Source organism: Pleurodeles waltl, chromosome 6 (genome assembly GCF_031143425.1).
Source record: "Pleurodeles waltl isolate 20211129_DDA chromosome 6, aPleWal1.hap1.20221129, whole genome shotgun sequence".
Classification (NCBI taxonomy): domain Eukaryota; kingdom Metazoa; phylum Chordata; class Amphibia; order Caudata; family Salamandridae; genus Pleurodeles; species Pleurodeles waltl.
In genome coordinates, this window is record NC_090445.1 from 623,859,490 (window position 1) to 623,876,797 (window position 17,308).

Here is a 17,308-nt window from a genome sequence, read left to right on the forward strand (position 1 = left end):
AGCTGAAATTGGCAACTTTTTAGGTAAAGTCTAAACTTTTTACCTGGACAAGTTATATTAAATCCCACAACTGGAAGTTGTGGGATTTATTACAACAATCAATTTGATACCAAATTCTTGGTATGTAACATTTAAGGAGACTTTAAAATTTAAAATAAAGTCTGCCCATTCTAGCCTATGAAGGCCATTTACTTCAATGAGGGAAAAACGAATTTGGCTGTTTTTACCTCACCAGGGCTTATAAATCTATTTTTATAAAGTCCCTGCTAGGGGTGACTTATATGTAAAAATAAGGTAGTTTAAGACTTTGGAAGTACCTTTAATTCCAAAGTCGAATTTGCATATAACTTTAATTTAAAAGCAGCCAGCAAAGCAGGCCTGCCTTTAAAATGACACTGGGCACCTCAGCAGTGCACCTAGGTGTGCACCACCTATGCTGTGGTCCCTAAACCTACATGCCCTACCATATACTAGGGACTTATAGGTAGGTTAACTTAGCCAATTATAATTAGCCTAATTTGCATATCCATTTTACTCAGAGCACAGGCCCTGGGACTGGTTAGCAGTACCCAGGGCACCATCAAAGTCAGGAAAACACCAGCAAAAAGAGGAAAATGGGGGCAAAAAGTTATGGGGCCTCTGCAATCAGCCCTGTTTTCTCACATGCTGGTACTAAGCTCCGTGAACATGTTTTATTAATAGCTAATTAAAATTTGTGACCTGCTGACTATTGAAACTTAAATTTAAATATGTTTTAGTCCCTACACAAACCGAAATTCTGATGTAAGTTGAAATGTTGAATTCCTGGTGGATTCATCTGTCTAACATAGACAATATGATTTAAGTCCAGATGGCAGTAACTGCTACCATCCTCTGTGGTCAGGGTAATTTAGACCCTGTTATGGCAGAATGTGTTGCAAAAAAATGGCACCTAATTTAGCAGTAATGTTTAAAAAACTTACTCCATTAGGACCCACATGCAAATGGTGCTAGATCCTGTTTTGTCCACTAGGCGAAGGGGAGACCACACACGTAGTGTACACACGGTGGTATAATGCTGTACCAAACTGAAAGGTGCTTAAGAACAAAATGTTGCACACTAGAGAACAGAACACACTAGAGAAAGGTGACTAGTGCGGAGAATGTTGCAGACAGGAAAGTGTGGGGAGTGAAAGGGGGAAACTGCGCACATGGGAAAGTAGTGATTACAGGAGGGTGAAGGGAAGACACAGGAGTGCACTTCTTACATGAGAATAAGACACAAGGAAGTGGTGCAGTGTGGTTAGAATGGATCATACATATAGCTTCTTGACCACATTTTATGGAAACAGCAAAAAAATACTATCATTTGCTGTCAAAAAATGACATTAATGTGGCGTTAGAATGGTGCTAGGGGCTCTTAAATATACCCCTAAATGTTTCTTCTACAAACGTACTCAGTGCAGAAGGTCCTTTTTCAATAAAATCGTTTGTTAGAGCTAGAATAGGCACTTTGATAGTGGAACTGTCTGGTAAAGCAATCAAAATTTGTTGAAACTCACGGGATTTGATAGGGAGAAAATAATTATTGCTCTTTTTAACCTGTTTAAATTTGTTTGTTCTAGCTTAAAAACTATTTTGTGCTTGAGAGCCTTCTTTTGTAATCGTTTTTATTTAATATGCAATAAAGGTATTTTACATCTTTTTCTGGCCTTTAGTGAGAAAATGACATGTAAAGACAAACTCTGAATACAAAAGTAATGCAAGAAAGCGGAAGGCAACTGATTTGAGCAGAATATGGATAATTGGGATTCGCAATAATTTTGCGCCCATACGTTAGTCATTATTGCAGGAAAATCACATTAGTCTAGTTTTTCATCAAAATACCTAAACTTCTTAGGTGGCTTCACAAGTCCGTTTCCATCATCTTCCACTAAGACAGCTGCGTGGTCAGGAGATTCACGAGACGTTACTGCTGTATCTCCCACGGGAAAGAAACCTACGAAGAAATTAAAAGTGTCTGTAAGCATACAGTTACCTAGAGTCTAGAACTCCAGACAGCATCATTTATTACATTCCCGTGGGGGTATCCACATACTAGGTTTTGGGGAGACAAAGATCGCAGTCCTTGTCCAAGTTGTAACTGACTTTCCACACTGCTCAAACAGAAAGACCCACAAAAGTAAATAGATTTCACTGAGAACAACATCGGCTCGCATCTGTTAACTACAGGAGGAATGTGCATAACGACCAGACAAACAGCAGAACAGTAAAACACATAGGGCCATATTTATACTTTTCTACGCACAACTGTGCCAACGCAGTTGTGCGTCAAAAAATCTAACGCCATTCTGAAGCGCCATGCGGGCGCCGTATTTATTCAATGACGTTAGCCGGCGTTAGCCGGCGGCGCTGCCTGGTGTGCGTCAAAAAAAATTACATACACCAGGCAGCGCCGGTGTAGGGGAATATGGAGCTTGGGCGCCAAACAATGGGGCAAGTCAGGCTGAGGCAAAATTATCGCCTCAACCCGATTTGCGCCATTTTTTTCGACTCCCAACCCCCATTGAAATGACTCCTGTCTTAGCAAAGACAGGAGTCATGCCCCCTTGCCCAATGGCCACGCCCAGGGGACTTCTGTCCCGTGGGCATGGTCATTGAGCATAGTGGCATGTAGGGGGGCACAAATCAGGCCCCCCTATGCCACGAAAAAAAAAAAAATTAATACTTACCTGAACTTACCTTATGTTCCCTGGGATGGGTCCCTCCATCCTTAGGCGTCCTCCTGGGGTGGGCAAGGGTGACAGGGGGGGGTGCCTGGGGTCATGGGAGGGCACCTCTGGGATCCTTCCGAGCCCACAGGTCCCTTAACGCCTGCCCTGACCAGGCGCTAAAAAACGAGGCAAAAGCGGCTGGACGTCATTTTTTTTGACCCGCCCACTCCTGGGCGTCATTTTTGCCCGGGAGTGTAAATACGGCGCACATGCCTCGGAGTCACTTTTTTAGACGGGAACGCCTACCTTGCATATCATTAACGCAAAGTAGGTGTCCACGCTAAAAAATGACGCAAACTCCATGGACTTTGGCGCTAGACGCGTCTAACGCCAAAGTATAAATATGGAGTTAGTTTTGCGTCGGAATTGCGTAAAAAAAAACGACGCAATTCCGGCGCAAACAGAGTATAAATATGCCCCATAGAGTGCTCAAATGTCCCCACACGAAGTGAACATAAAAGTGTTTAATATGAAATAGGACAAAATCAAGAAAATCTGAGCGTGAGAAATTGATAAAGGATGTATTGGAGAGATGATTATCCCTTTACCTGTTTGCATACAAACATGTCAAATATGAAACACAAGCATTGGTAATGCCACTAGGTCTAGCTTATAAAAGAAAGTGTCTCCTGAATGAATGATGGGCTTAGGCACTAAGGGGGTCATTCTGACCCTGGCGGTCTTGGTCCGCCAGGGCCAACGACCGCGGAAGCACCGCCAACAGGCTGGCGGTGCTTCCTGGGCCATTCTGACTGCGGCGGTAAAGCCGCGGTCAGAAAAGGGGAACCGGCGGTTTCCTGCCTGGCCCAGGGAATCCTCCATGGCGGCGCTGCTTGCAGCGCCGCCATGGGGATTCCGACCCCCCTCCCGCCATCCCGTTCCTGGCGGTTTTTACCGCCAGGAACAGGATGGCGGGAACGGGTGTCGTGGGGCCCCTGGGGGCCCCTGCTCTGCCCATGCCACTGGCATGGGCAGTGCAGGGGCCCCCTAACAGGGCCCCATAATGATTTTCAGTGTCTGCAAAGCAGACACTGAAAATCGCGACGGGTGCCACTGCACCCGTCGCACCCCAGCAACTCCGCCGGCTCCATTCGGAGCTGGCTTCATCGTTGCTGGGTCTTTCCCGCTGGGCGGGCGGGCGGCCTTTTGGCAGTCGCCCGCCCGCCCAGCGGGAAAGTCAGAATGACCGCCGCCCGCCGGGGTCGGAATCACCCCCTAAGTCATCATACATGCACTCTGCCAATCATTGTTGCACTCATGCTTTCTTTATCCACCCACTGGCTCATTTTTTTCATTCACCCCTTTATAGAACATCAACGAAATACAAACAAACTCAACAGAATGCATGGCAAGCATATGCTTGCCATAACAAATACAATTAAGCACAGCCGTGTTGGCTGCTTTGCAATGATATTTTTCATAGTGTATCATCACGTTAAAGTTCGATCATGGCTGCCAGGTTTAGAACCAAGCTAACTATCTTGGAAGGTAAGACTATGATAAAACTATGGACAACATCACTGCATGATTGTCGCCTGGTTTAGTGCCAGTGGCTGCACAGAATGTAGTGCACTACAGATAAAAGAGAGAAAACACTGTTTGGATTGTCCGGGGAGCTGTAGTTTTAGTAAATATTGAAATTAAAAAGAAGAGAATGAAATAAATGAAATGGGACATATAAGAAGAACATTTTGGACTAAAAGACTGTCTCTCCTGCCCTAGCAATGAAGCACACTTATTTTTAGGTGAATGTCCACGAGTGACAAGACAAAAGCCATCACTCACTGGCCAAGATAGCCAATGCCTCAAAAGGGCTGACCCATTGCCTCATACTGTATGTTGCCACTGGCAGAAGCAGGGCATAAATGACACACAAACAGGACAATGGTGAAAAAGGCCTGAGCCAAAACAGATGTTTGTATGTAAACAAGCAGATATTACATGGAGTGGTAATCCTCAATGGATGACTCAGATTAAAAAAGAAACAAGCACAAAGTAAGTTCATAACCCTAATAAATGACTCCTTGCTAAACAAATACAAGATAACATTAATCCTAATGGATTTCACCTTGTGAATAAAAACAAATAAATGATGCATGTATGAGCTCCCAATATTTTGTAAATTCATGGTTAATTTTGAAATGAAAAGTCTATATCCTTTAACACGTATATTGTAATAGAATGTGACTTCAGATCAGTCTTTTGTCAAATTCCCAAAAATAATATACTGCCTAGATTCTAGATTCTGCCAACACTATTTTGTCTGCAGGAACTATGTAGTTGGATTGCCTAGCAATGATTTTTTGGACCATGAGGAGCTTATTCTTTAAGCATTCCAGATGGCCACCATCATTTGCATTTCTTGGTCCCAATAGTAGAACATGTGCAAAGAGCTCCAGAAGCCAAAGACAGAAGTTGCAGAAAGCCCCCTACTTCAGAAGCTACATGGATGACTAGAGGTGAATGGGGGTTCAGTAGCAGGGAGTGGCTTAAGGCAGAACTAGAAGCTGCAAGCAAAGTTCGGAGGTATATGGAGGACTAGGGTGCTGGGGATACCAGAAGCTACTAGTTGGCAAAGAACTGCATTTGGAGCAGGAAGCTACAGGGAAGCCATACGCTCTGGGGGATGAGATGATGAAAGAAGTTACAGGATTTTAAGGCAGTGGGCCCAAGAGAGCAGGTCAACTGATGGATGCATAAATTTGAGGGACATCTGGAGCTAAAGAGAATGCCCAGCCCCAAAACTGCAATAATGCCATGATCCAAAGAGAGTCCTCAGACAGAGGCTGTAGAGAGTGTCAGGGGTTGTTATCACAGTTTCAGAGCTGACGAGAGGCCAGGAATTATGTGCAATGGATTAAAGAACAGTAATACTTTCAGAAGCTGAAGAGATCCCTAAGCCAAGAAGCTCTAAAGTGTCTAGGAGTTACTGAGAAGCCAAACTCTGCAGTGGCAATCATGGGGCAATGTAAAAGTTAGCCCGGCTTCAGGGTACCCGAATAATCAAGCATAAAACCCAGAGTTCAGTTTCCTTTAGAACAAAGTGAGAATTATCTGACATCATTATTACCTAGAGACTATTCAGAGTCTTTTGAGTTTGCGGATGTTCAAGGAGAAAGCCCACATGATAAAAGGAGGTGAAGGAAGAAACGTACATTGAAATACTCTGCCATTTTGATCTCTGTGAATGTGCTAATTCTCTTCACTCTGCATGTGTACACAATACCACCGATCATTGCACATGTTCAATCTCAAATATTGGGGGCCCTAGGCCCTCATGCTGAAATAAGGTGACACGGACACAGTGGTAGTGGGTTGCATAACTGGCTCTGGGCACGTGTGCCCAGCCATTTTTATTAGCAGGGTCACCTGACTGGTGAAGCCTGTGATGGATGGGTTTGGGGTGAGTGTGGAAGTCAGCCCTGAGCAGAGTCGCTGGTGGAGACACTAAAACGTGTCCAGCAGGACACTGCATCCCTCACAAACTTTACTGAAAAGCAAACAACCAAGTCCAACCTGTGGGAGAGAAAACATAAACAATAAAACAATCACTGAGTCTTTTCAGGTGGTCCCCCAGACAATCTGCATGGAACAGGTACAGCTGGACACTCGGCATCCCAACATGTCTCCTTTGTTTAACCAGACTGCTCTGGACACGAATAGCAGTGCATATGAAGTCTGGATACTTCAGTCGCCTGTCCATGACATCACAATTCGTTTGGGGACTGCTGGTCCTGTCCCGCCTGAGCTTAAAGTCTATTTACACAGTTTGATGCTGGTGCATCAGGAGCAGCGGGGAGTCCACTTTAAGGATCTCTGGAAGGCATTCCGGCTCAACGGATGGCACACCTCCAAAGACTATGGATGACCTTGATGAAGAAGCATCGTCCATAAACGCCTGGTGCATCCCAGCGTCCAATGGCAGAGCAGAGTCAGGCACCCCTCTCGTGTCAGAACTCCATTGGAGAGGAGTCTCTTTGAGGCCCTTTGCCGGGCTGCCAAGGACAGTGTGGACTGTGCCGAGCCTATCGCAAGCCAAGCAAAGGGGCCGCTGAGGAACTGCTGACAGGGCCACATCCAGGTTGGGCATGGATCCACAAGGGCAGTTGTCACAGGATTGGCGTGCTCAGGCCATCAGGACTCAGGTGCTCGGATCTTAGTGCAATAGTCTTTGGGTGACCAGTCTCTGTCTGTGACCTCCGTGCTTCCCGGTGCCTGTCGTGGAGCTGCCTCAGACATATCTCTCATGGTGGGATTCCTCTCTCACCAGAATTTCCTTGAGGCCTTTGCCCCTGGACTGCCACGGGACCACATCCGAGCCTTGAGGAACCCCATGTGTGGATGATCTGATTGGTCTGATCTGTTCTCGTCGGTAGGTGTGCGGTTCACGGGGGCTCATGGCAGCTGTTTGGGTGGTCAGCCTCCCACGATGCAGAGGATGCCTTGCCAGCTTCAGATCTTGGTGCTGACTTTGGCTCCACATGGATGGTGCTGTGCTCCTCAGGGGTTTTGGGTGATGCACCTCGTAAAGGGGATCATCTTGTTACATCTTGCAGAAGATCAACAGGTGGCAGTATTTTCTCTGGCGAAAGGATGACTTGAGGGACTTTGTGGCCACTGGAGGTTGTTGTCTGGTGTGTGCAGTTGCCAACAGGGATGCCATCATGGTCAAGGAGCCTGTGACAGGTGACAGGATGGAATGAGCTGGGAAGCATGGGGCCTGGACGTGGTTTGCGCTTGCTGGCAGCTTACAGTTGGTCTACCCGCGGAACTGTCTCCATTGACGTCTGCTCACTCCAGTGGCTGGCTTGTGGTGATGGATGCCCTCTTGTCTGTTAGCACGAGTCCTCAGTCCTGTCGCTCTTCCTTCTTTCACTTGTGCACCAGTGGTGGTGTTGATCTTCGGTGTGACCTGTCTGTCATACCCTTCTTCTCTTCACCCATTCACGTCATGGCGTAGTGCCACGTTCTTCTCTCCTCTTTGCTTCTTAACGTGGCGTCACGCCACCAGTCGCATGTTGTGCCACATGGACCACTTGCTGCCTTGTGATGCACCTCTGCCTGTTCATCATGATCCGACGCAGCTTCTCGCAGGCTGGGTCCTGCCAGTAGGGCTTGATCCGCTCTCCCCACAGACCTCTTGCAGGTCTGGTTCATTCCGGGATCTTCTTGGTGGTCCGCTCCTTGACTGGAGGGTCACTGTCATCATCTCTCTGTCTTCACTCGAGGGTGCCACTCTTGCACCTTGAGATTCCACTGTCGCAGCGCTAGCTCCTGCCTCCGTTTGCTTGGCAGGGTTGGTCCATTCTGCTGACCTGCTGAACGATGGGACAACAGTGGCCATATTGTGCTGTGGCCGGCTGGAATGGCCTCCTCTCCCTGGCGTTGCGTCACGCTCTCGGAGGGCTCACTGAATCCACCTTTACGCTGGGGGCATGTGGCACTGTCTTCCTGTTGGTTGCAGCGTTGGTGCACTGGCCACGTACGCCCTCCTTGTGCGCCACATGCGGCCTGCAGCCTCCCAAGGCTTTTGCTGCTTGGCTAGGGCAGCTGCAGTCTCTGCCTTCGCTGTGCAGGGTTGCACACATTTCTTTCTTTTCTGCAAAGTCACTGTCTGTGAGCACTGCTGCTCTCCACCTGTGGGCACGACAAGTATCTTGGTACTGCAGGTCAGTTTGTTTTAGCCAATGCTTAGAGTATTTTTGAAGACAAAAGGTTTCAGTCACTCTGTCCTGCCACTAGATGTCACGGTAGCATTGTTTTCAGGCCACAGCAGTCTTTCCTCCTACTGTGCCTCATTGGTGCAGATGTCGGTAATTCCCTTCATTGTTGACTGGTGCTGCAGCTCACCTCTGCAGGTAAGTGCAGTTTTACTCTTCTCCCTTTTCAGCCTTGCAGTGGGGAGGCAGGCACCATGCTGTGGGGGTTGAAAGTCTCATGGGCCGATCTTCGACTCAGTCACTCGGGGGGGGGGGGCTCTGGGCACTTCTCAGTCCTTCGGTGCAAGGCAGGACCTTTGCTCCTTCTTCCTCGCAGCTGCGGCAGACTTGTTAACTCTATGGGCCATTATTGCATTCCTTTTGGGTTTTATTCTGATCATTGCAAAGTGGGGGGCCATGCACTCGCACAGAGCTCGTTCTCTGCGGGCGGGCCTTCTCTGGGTGGCGTTGCAGACCTCTGCCACCGGCCCCAGGTCCTCGCGGCAGGACACGCTTTGGCCGCATCACTCTTCTCTCCATCACCCAAGATTCAAATGGCAACAACTGGGGTAGGGCACTTAATTTTACTGTGCCTGCCCCCACATCGGACCAGCATATGTCACACTGGAGAGGGCGCCCTGCGCAGGTTATCAAACTCTGCTCCTTCACAAGTCTCTCTCTCGCGGAGCAGAAAGCAAGTGGGTGGGGGATCCTAAACACAGCAGTGACTTCGTTGGTGCTTCCTTTGCGTTGCAGGCCTCTCTGGGTGCCAGTGGAGGGGTGGCACTACAGGCGCAATGTGGTGGCTTACTTCTTCGCCACCCGCTGTATGGGTCAGCTGTGTCCTCCCCCATGTGCCTCAAGCAGGGACGGCAAATGACAGTCTCCCAGTAGTAACGAAGCAGGTGGCCCTCTCTCACCTTGAGGGGGCCCAGTTGTCATGCTGATCATTCTCTTGCGGCCCCGTAAGGCGCAATGCAATCACTGAGGCAGGATAATTTGCCGACCTGGTGCACTCTGTTAGGGTAGGCTCATGCTTGCTTGCACACCAGCCTTTTGTGCAGGCAATCGGCATAGGGGTGCTATTAAGCGCAGGCAGCACTACCCCTCATGAGCAACAAAGTGGTTGTCAGCTTGCTCGTGGGGTCAGACCCACTCATCGCCATTTTAGTGTTGGAGGCCCTAGGCCCTTATGCTGCAATAAGGTGACATGGACACAGTGGTAGTGGGTTACATAACTGTCTCTGGGCACTTGAGCCTGGCCATTTTTATTAGCAGGGTCACCTGACTGGTGACGCCTGTGAGAATGGGAGTGGGGTGAGTGTGGAAGCCAGCCTTTAGCAGAACGGCTGGTGGAAACACTAGAACGTGTCCAGCAGGAAACTACACAAGCTACAAGAACATTATGAAGGAAGTTGCCCCTATGCCCTTCACGGTTTTAGAACTATGATTGTTTCCAGCCGTGATGTTCCACTGCAGCTGTATTTTTCAAGACTTTGAACTTCAATAGTTTCCTTTTAATGTCCTCCTGGCCCTCTTCAGTTTTTCACCATCATCTCCTTCCGCTTTTCATCTGGTGCTTACCTCTCACTTTCATGACAGTTTCTCTTCTTCATCATGTATTTACAGATTGAAATCAGAGTTCTGCTGTATCTTCTTGGTTACCAAGACTTCTTGGTGAACCTAAATTACTATTATCTTGGATTACCTGAAAATCCTCTCAAGTCGTCCTGAATCCTGCATACTGCTATCTATTGGATACTTGACTGTGAATGTCCGCTATTTTTACTTGGGGCGATGTGAGTACCTGTCTGAGTCAGAGGTACAAATAGGCTCCATGTCTGCCACTCACACCTCCTATGCCAGACAGTTGTTCAGTTTGAGCTCATCCACTTAATCCAGAGCTGCCTTCAGATGCTGCAGTGTTATTTTACCAATGCAAGGGAGAGGATTGGGAGGTGAAGACCATAGAGGTGCTGGTATTCAATTCACTGGGGGAGGTGGGGCACTTTATGTTTTATACATGGTGCTGTAGGAGCACAGGCTACCGCTATCACCATCTTCCACTACTCCTAGGTAGGGTCAGACTGACTTACAGGGCAATCAGAAGCGCCCGATGGGCTGATCTGACAGATCAGTGTATGGGTCTTTTTCAGCAGTTCTGGGCGGGTTTTATGGCCAGGTGGGATGGGTGATTGCCCTAATATTAACACCTTTTTAACTATATGCTTCGCTAATGTGGGCCACTTTTATTATGTTACCGTGGCCTATTTTTTGTCCCAGTCCGACACTGCTCCTAGGCTTGTCAGACGTGATTGAAAGGTCTGGGGCTCATTCTTTCTAATTATTTAAAAATAAATATATAGCTGGGCCACAGAAAACATGTCACTTGGCGTTATCTAATGGTGCATCCATGTAAAAAGCCTCGATTAGTGGCAGGTATCTTGGTTTTAATCAATTTTTTATGTCCACACCTCTGCCCCCAAAGATACGAAGACCTTCTGTCACATGTAACTGTGGTCAAGTTGGATAGTTAGTTCCTATTAGCAGAGTCCATCTTTCCTTTGTTGATTTATTTTACTCCGCATTTGTTGCTCCAAGTGTTCTTAATATCTTGACTGTCTCACCCCACTCTAAAATACAACGTGGTTGTAGTTTAATTTGTTTCACTTCATCACTAGAATTTGTTTTGGGGGTAATCTATTGCTTGACACTGTTTTATACAATAGTTATTTCATAAAATTACAAATATCTATAAGAAATGAATCACTTGTATTTAGTTTTGTTTCTGATGTGTCCCTGAATATTTTTTAGAGCCAGGTACTGTCATCACCTGCGTTCATTCTTCTATGACAAAATGCTCTTTTATGTTTTCCTCACAACTGTTAGTTCCTTTGAACTCTTGATGAGTTGTGATTACTCATAATAGTGCCGTTGCATTTCGTCCTGATCTTTTGTCATTGACACTTTCAATACGAATCTGCAGCTGCCAAATGTGATTAAGTGCAATGAAAAGAAATCCCGGGTCTTCCATTTCACCAAGCTAAATAACAAATAACAAGGTGCTTCACTGGTATACGGCATAGTTTAATAGTATTTTGTTGCTAAGTCAGCAGGTGGCGCCAAAGCATCGCTTGCGTTCCATCAAGTTTTGTCAAATGTATTTCCAAAGTTTGTGGTGCCGTTAAATAAACGTACTCTTTCAGGTGAAACCCAATTTCGGCCCACTCTAACCCTGTAAACACTAAAATGTGGGCAGTCAGAGCTCCTCTTCTGGTAATTATCACGTATTTATAAAGGGACAACTGCGCTGTCAAGGAGACTATAACAAGCATTGCAAAGCCAAAAAGTATTGTATATGCGAACTCTATTGCCGTTGTCAGTGTGTCTTTGCCAGTTATACAGCATTGAAGCTGCCGTGGAACATGACTTAATTTTTTTTTATAAATTAGCATTGGCAATTCCAATAAGTCAGTCTTATGACTGCACTGTCAAGCCAGACCTAAAACTCCATGGCCCATATTTATACTTTTTGACGCTAAACTGCGCTAACGCAGTTTAGCGTCAAAAAATTTAGCGCCGTCTAACGCCATTCTGAAGCGCCATGCGGGCGCCGTATTTATGGAATGGCGTTAGCCGGCGCAAGCAGACCGGCGCTGCCTGGTTTGCGTGGAAAAAAACCACGTAGACCAGGCAGCGCCGGCGTAGGGGGAAAATGGCGCTAGGGCGTCTTAAAATGGCGCAAGTCGGGTTGACGCTAAAAAATCGTCTTAACCCGATTAGCGCCATTTTTTCGACGCCCAGACGCCATTTAAATGACTCCTGTCTTAGTAAAGACAGGAGTCATGCCCCCTTGCCCAATGGCCATGCCCAGGGGACTTATGTCCCCTGGGCATGGTCATTGGGCATAGTGGCATGTAGGGGGGCACAAATAAGGCCCCCCTATGCCACCCAAAAAAAATTGAAAAATAACAAAAATTATACTTACGTGAACTTACCTGAATGTCCCTGGGGTGGGTCCCTCCATCCTTGGGTGTCCTCCTGGGGTGGGCAGGGGTGGCAGGGGGGGTCCCTGGGGGCAGGGGAGGGCACCTGTGGGCTCATTTTGAGCCCACAGGCCCCTTAACGCCTACCCTGACCCAGGCGTTAAAATGTGGCGCAAATGCGGGGTTTTTTGACCCGCCACCTCCCGGGCGTGATTTTTGCCCGGGAGTATAAATACGACGCATTTGCGTCGCCGTCATTTTTTTAGACGGGAACGCCTTCCTTGCATCTCATTAACGCAAGGAAGGCGTTCACGCTAAAAAATGACGCTCTTTGCCAATACTTTGGCGCTAGACGCGTCTAACGCCAAAGTATAAATATGGCGTTAGTTTTGCGCCGAATTTGCGTCGAAAAAAACGACGCAAATTCGGCGCAAACGGAGTATAAATACGGGCCCATGTATTTTAATAACTGTATCCTAGGATGCCGCTGCTGCCAGAGAAAAGTCCATAAATTATCTAGCTATCTAAAACACTTTTAAAGCATTACAATTGAATGTGTGTGCCTCTGAAATGTCAAGCTCAGGCAGCTGGATGAATAAACTAAATGGTCACTGTTGTGTGGAGGGAAGCACTTTTTTTGTGGAAGCACACAACTTCTGCCCATTCAAAACGTGTACTTCTGGTCCCAGCATGTGTGCACAGCCAAAGCCCCTCAACTGATAGTTCTCACATACCTCTCTGGCGACAACTGGCTGTCAAGCCAAACCATAAAATGCACTATGATATAGCCAGCACTGGCCATTCGATAGAACTTTTTTTCTGGGAGCAAATAGAGGGACAAGCAACAGCAATGGTAGGGTGGGGGCACGCAACAACTACATGAGGAGGTAGAAGCATAAGCAACAATGACGGGAGGGAGTAGGGAAAGTGTTACGCAACAATAATGGAAGGGGGTACAGAAGGTGGCAAGCAACAACAATGCGAAGGAGAGGTAATGTGGGAGTATGCAAGCGACAATGTCAGGGAAAGCAGCAACAATGAACAACACTGGAGGAAAAATGATGGGGAAATAACAACAGGGTAACAGAGATGCATACAGAGTTTTGAGAGGCGGAAGAGATGGCCTACAGACACAAATTATTTTGAAGTGCTGCCAATCAATTAAAAAACATTATCCGAAAGAAAGCATGAGCAGCAGAACAACACTGGGTGCCTTCAGAAAGCAGTACTTTCTCTATGATATGGAGAAGGGACAAACATGCAAAGATGAAATGAAGCTGGCACACGCTGACCAATGAGAAGCAAGGACATGAGAGTATCGAAGACGACCAGTAGTAAGTAATGAGCGGGCTCTAAGCCCCCTTTAAGCTAACAAAATGTCTCAGCGAGACGTAAAACGAGCAAAAAAGCAATGACACAAAACCTCATTTTGTGGCAAGAATTATGTAACCATTTACTTATAAGGTGAATTAAAATTGCAGAAATAACTGCACACTCAGGTCCAAAAATGGTCTATTATCAGAAACTGCCTTTAAAATGTCTAACAGTGCACTTGGAGTACTCACCAGAGGTCCTCAGCTTAAGGCTTTTCATGCGGGCTAATAAAGCTAGGGTAAAATCAATTACTTGGTTCCAGCAGAATGACTGGGTGATGAAGTTTCTTGCTTTTGGTGTGTATCCTGAAACCCAAGCAGCCCAATTTACATATCTTCATTGCTAAATGACAATGACACAGGCATTTTGATTAAAATTATTCTGGTGGTTCCGTCCAGTGTGGAAAAAAGTCTATAAAGTCCTTGCACATCGGAAAAATAGGATACTATGCATTGGTCATAGGCTTTCCCTTGCTTGCAGACATTGCCCGGCAAAACTCCAGTAGGATTAACACTCGGAGAAGTGTGAACCTGATAAACTGGATAGACCAAAATCAAGAATGTCCTTTTCTTGTTAAATTACAATGGGGGTGATTCTAACTCTGGCGGGCGGCGGAGGCCGCCCGCCAGAGTTCCCCCGCCAGAATACCGCACCGCGGTCATTAGACCGCTGTGGGTATTCTGGGTTTTACACTGGGCTGGCGGGCGACCGCCAAAAGGCCGCCCGCCAGCCCAGTGTAAAACTACCTTCCCACGAGGACGCCGGCTCCGAATGGAGCCGGCGGAGTGGGAAGGTGCGACGGGTGCAGTGGCACCCGTCGCAAATTTCACTGTCTGCAATGCAGACAGTGAAATTCATTGTGGGGCCCTCTTACGGGGGCCCCTGCAGTGCCCATGCCATTGGCATGGGCACTGCAGGGGCCCCCAGGGGCCCCACGACACCCCATACCGCCATCCTGTTCCTGGCGGGCGAACCGCCAGGAACAGGATGGCGGTATGGGGTGTCTGAATCCCCATGGTGGCGCAGCGCGCTGCGCCGCCATGGCGGATTCAAAAGGGCAGCGGAAAACCGGCGGGAGACCGCCGGTTTTCCACTTCTGACCGCGGCCGAACCGCCGCGGTCAGAATGCCCTGCGGGGCACCGCCAGCCTGTTGGCGGTGCCCCCGTCATTTTAGCCCTGGCGGTCAACGACCGCCAGGGTTAGAATGACCCCCAATGTATTTTTGTGTATTCTTCTACCAAGTGAGTATCTCTCTTCCCTAGCACCTCAACGCTTCCCATTCCACGGGTATGCATGTTCCTGCAAAATCAAGTCTTCGAACTGGGATAAGAATAAAGAGCTCATCACCAAGCTGGTCAAGCTACAGTATTAAGTCAAATTATAGACTTGTATCGGGTTCACGCTTTCACCTAGCTCAATCAGATCTGAAACTTCAGCCATTCTTAACATGTCTTTAGTGCATGTTTTAAAAAACCCACTTTTTTGTGAGATACGGAAAATTATAAAAAATCATAAATATTAACATTCTGCTTTAAGCACAAAAGTTAGCTTTCTCCATTGGACTTTCAATGCATTGGCCTCATTTAGTCCTTGATGGGTGGATCAATTTACTAGATCGTTTGAGGCCTTCACTTCCCATCCAAAGGAGTGATACTCTATCTAGAGACCCAAATTTCATGCCCAGGCCCATCATGACTCGCGTGGTAATTCCAGGCAGGAAAAATCAGTAGAGCTATTGCGGCACTAAAGAGTTGCTTTTCCTCCACCATGACCGGGCAGCCCTGGGGTAGACGGGCAACCAGATCAAAGGCTTCTGCTGTCATTGGTGGGTGTATTTCTTACTATCCTAAACTAGTTCACTCACTTTGCACACTTTATTTTCCAACGATATGATGTCACTGAAGCCTTGTGAGATTTATTTTTAATTCCACACAAGTCTCACAGAGGGCTTCAGGAAAAAAGCATATTGAGATCAATCTCATAAATAAATAACAAAAAACTCTGGACGCATCCTGAATCCTCCTAAAATTCATCTAAACCTCCAAATGAAACAAGCATTGGCAAAACCAATAGGTCTCGTCTATACGAGAGAAATTGGCTTTGGCAATGTCTTTTAGCCATGTTGTAAACCAGTGTGGCTCCTGCTCAGCATGGCAAAAGTGAGTGGAGTCAGGTGGATTGGGGTGTAGCTGGGTGGTGGTGGTGAGTGTGGTGGGGTGGGGTAGAGTGTGGTAGTTTTGGGTAGATTGAAGTGGGGTAGACTGGAGTGGAGTGGAGTAGATTGGGATAGAGTGGAGTGAGGTAGATTGGAGTAGAGTGGAGTGAGCGAAATTGGTGTAGAGTAAAGTGGGGTAGATTTGGGTAGAGTGGGGTCGATTGCAGTAGGGTAGATTGGGGTAGAGTGCAGTAGAATGGAATGGGGGATGAAGGAGTGGAGTCTGGTAGATTGCAGTGGGGTAAATTGGAGTAGAGTTGAGTGCTGTATATTTGAGTGGGGTGGAGTGGGATGAGTGGGGTAAATTGGAGGGGGTAGATAGGAGTGTGATGCATTGGGGTGAAGTGGGGTAGGTTGGGGTGGAATTGGGTAGGTAGACTGTAGTGGGGTAGAGTGGGTAGAGTGGAGTGGGGTTGATTGGAATGGAATGAAGTAGGCTGGGGTAGATTGGAGTGGGGTGCATTGGGGTAGGGTGGAGTGGGACAGATTGGAGTAGGGTGTATTGGAGTGGGATGTGTTAGAGTGGAGTGAAGTGGAGTAGATTGGAGTGGAGTACACTGTGGTAAATTGGAGTGGACTGGGGTGGGGTAGAGTGGGGTACACTGGGGTGTAATGAGGTAGACTGGAGAGGAGTGGGTAGATTAAGGTGGAGTGTGATAGATTGGGGTGAGGTGGAGTGGAGTGTGATTGGAGGTGGGTAAATTGGGGTAGATTGAAATGGGGTAGATTGGAATAGAGTGGTTCAATTGGTGTAGATGGGTGTAGCCGAGAGTAGAGGGGAATTGGGTGGAGTAAAGTGTAGTAGAGTGGAGTGGCATTATGTGGAGTATGAATGTGTGGATGAGCACTACCATTACAGGCAACACATTTTTCACGTCATGCTCCTCAGATCCCGCCCACCATTACCTCTGATCGCACTGGGTAAAAAAACAGTTTGACCAGGACATTTTTGCATGGTCTCCCCAAACATTTTGCCTTCCTCCTCCTATTTTCTGACCTCTTGGCTTTAGGACTCTGGGCATTTTATCACTGCTGATCAGTGCTAAAGTGCATGTGCTCTTCCCTCTAACTTTAGTATGATTGGCTTACAACTGATTGGCACATTTAATTTACCTGTAAGTTCCCTGAATATTGGTATCCATTATGCCCAGGGCCTGTAAATTAAATGCTACTAGTGGGCCTGCAGGACAGCTTGTGCCCACCCACAGAAGTAGCCTTTCAAACCTGTCTTAGGGCTGCCACCGCAAGGCCTGTGTGTGCAGTTTACTGCAACAGTGGCT

At 47.3% G+C, this 17,308-nt stretch overlaps 1 protein-coding gene across 2 annotated transcripts in view; it reads right to left on the minus strand.

Moving 5' to 3' along the window:
- LOC138302007 (uncharacterized) overlaps nt 1–17,308 on the minus strand; it is a 187,355-nt gene that overhangs the window by 123,744 nt on the left and 46,303 nt on the right. For both annotated transcript variants that reach the window (XM_069242430.1, XM_069242429.1), the window contains exon 4: nt 1,867–1,978. In XM_069242430.1, the coding sequence (XP_069098531.1) occupies nt 1,867–1,978 (112 nt within the window). The remainder of the gene's footprint in view (nt 1–1,866; nt 1,979–17,308) is intronic.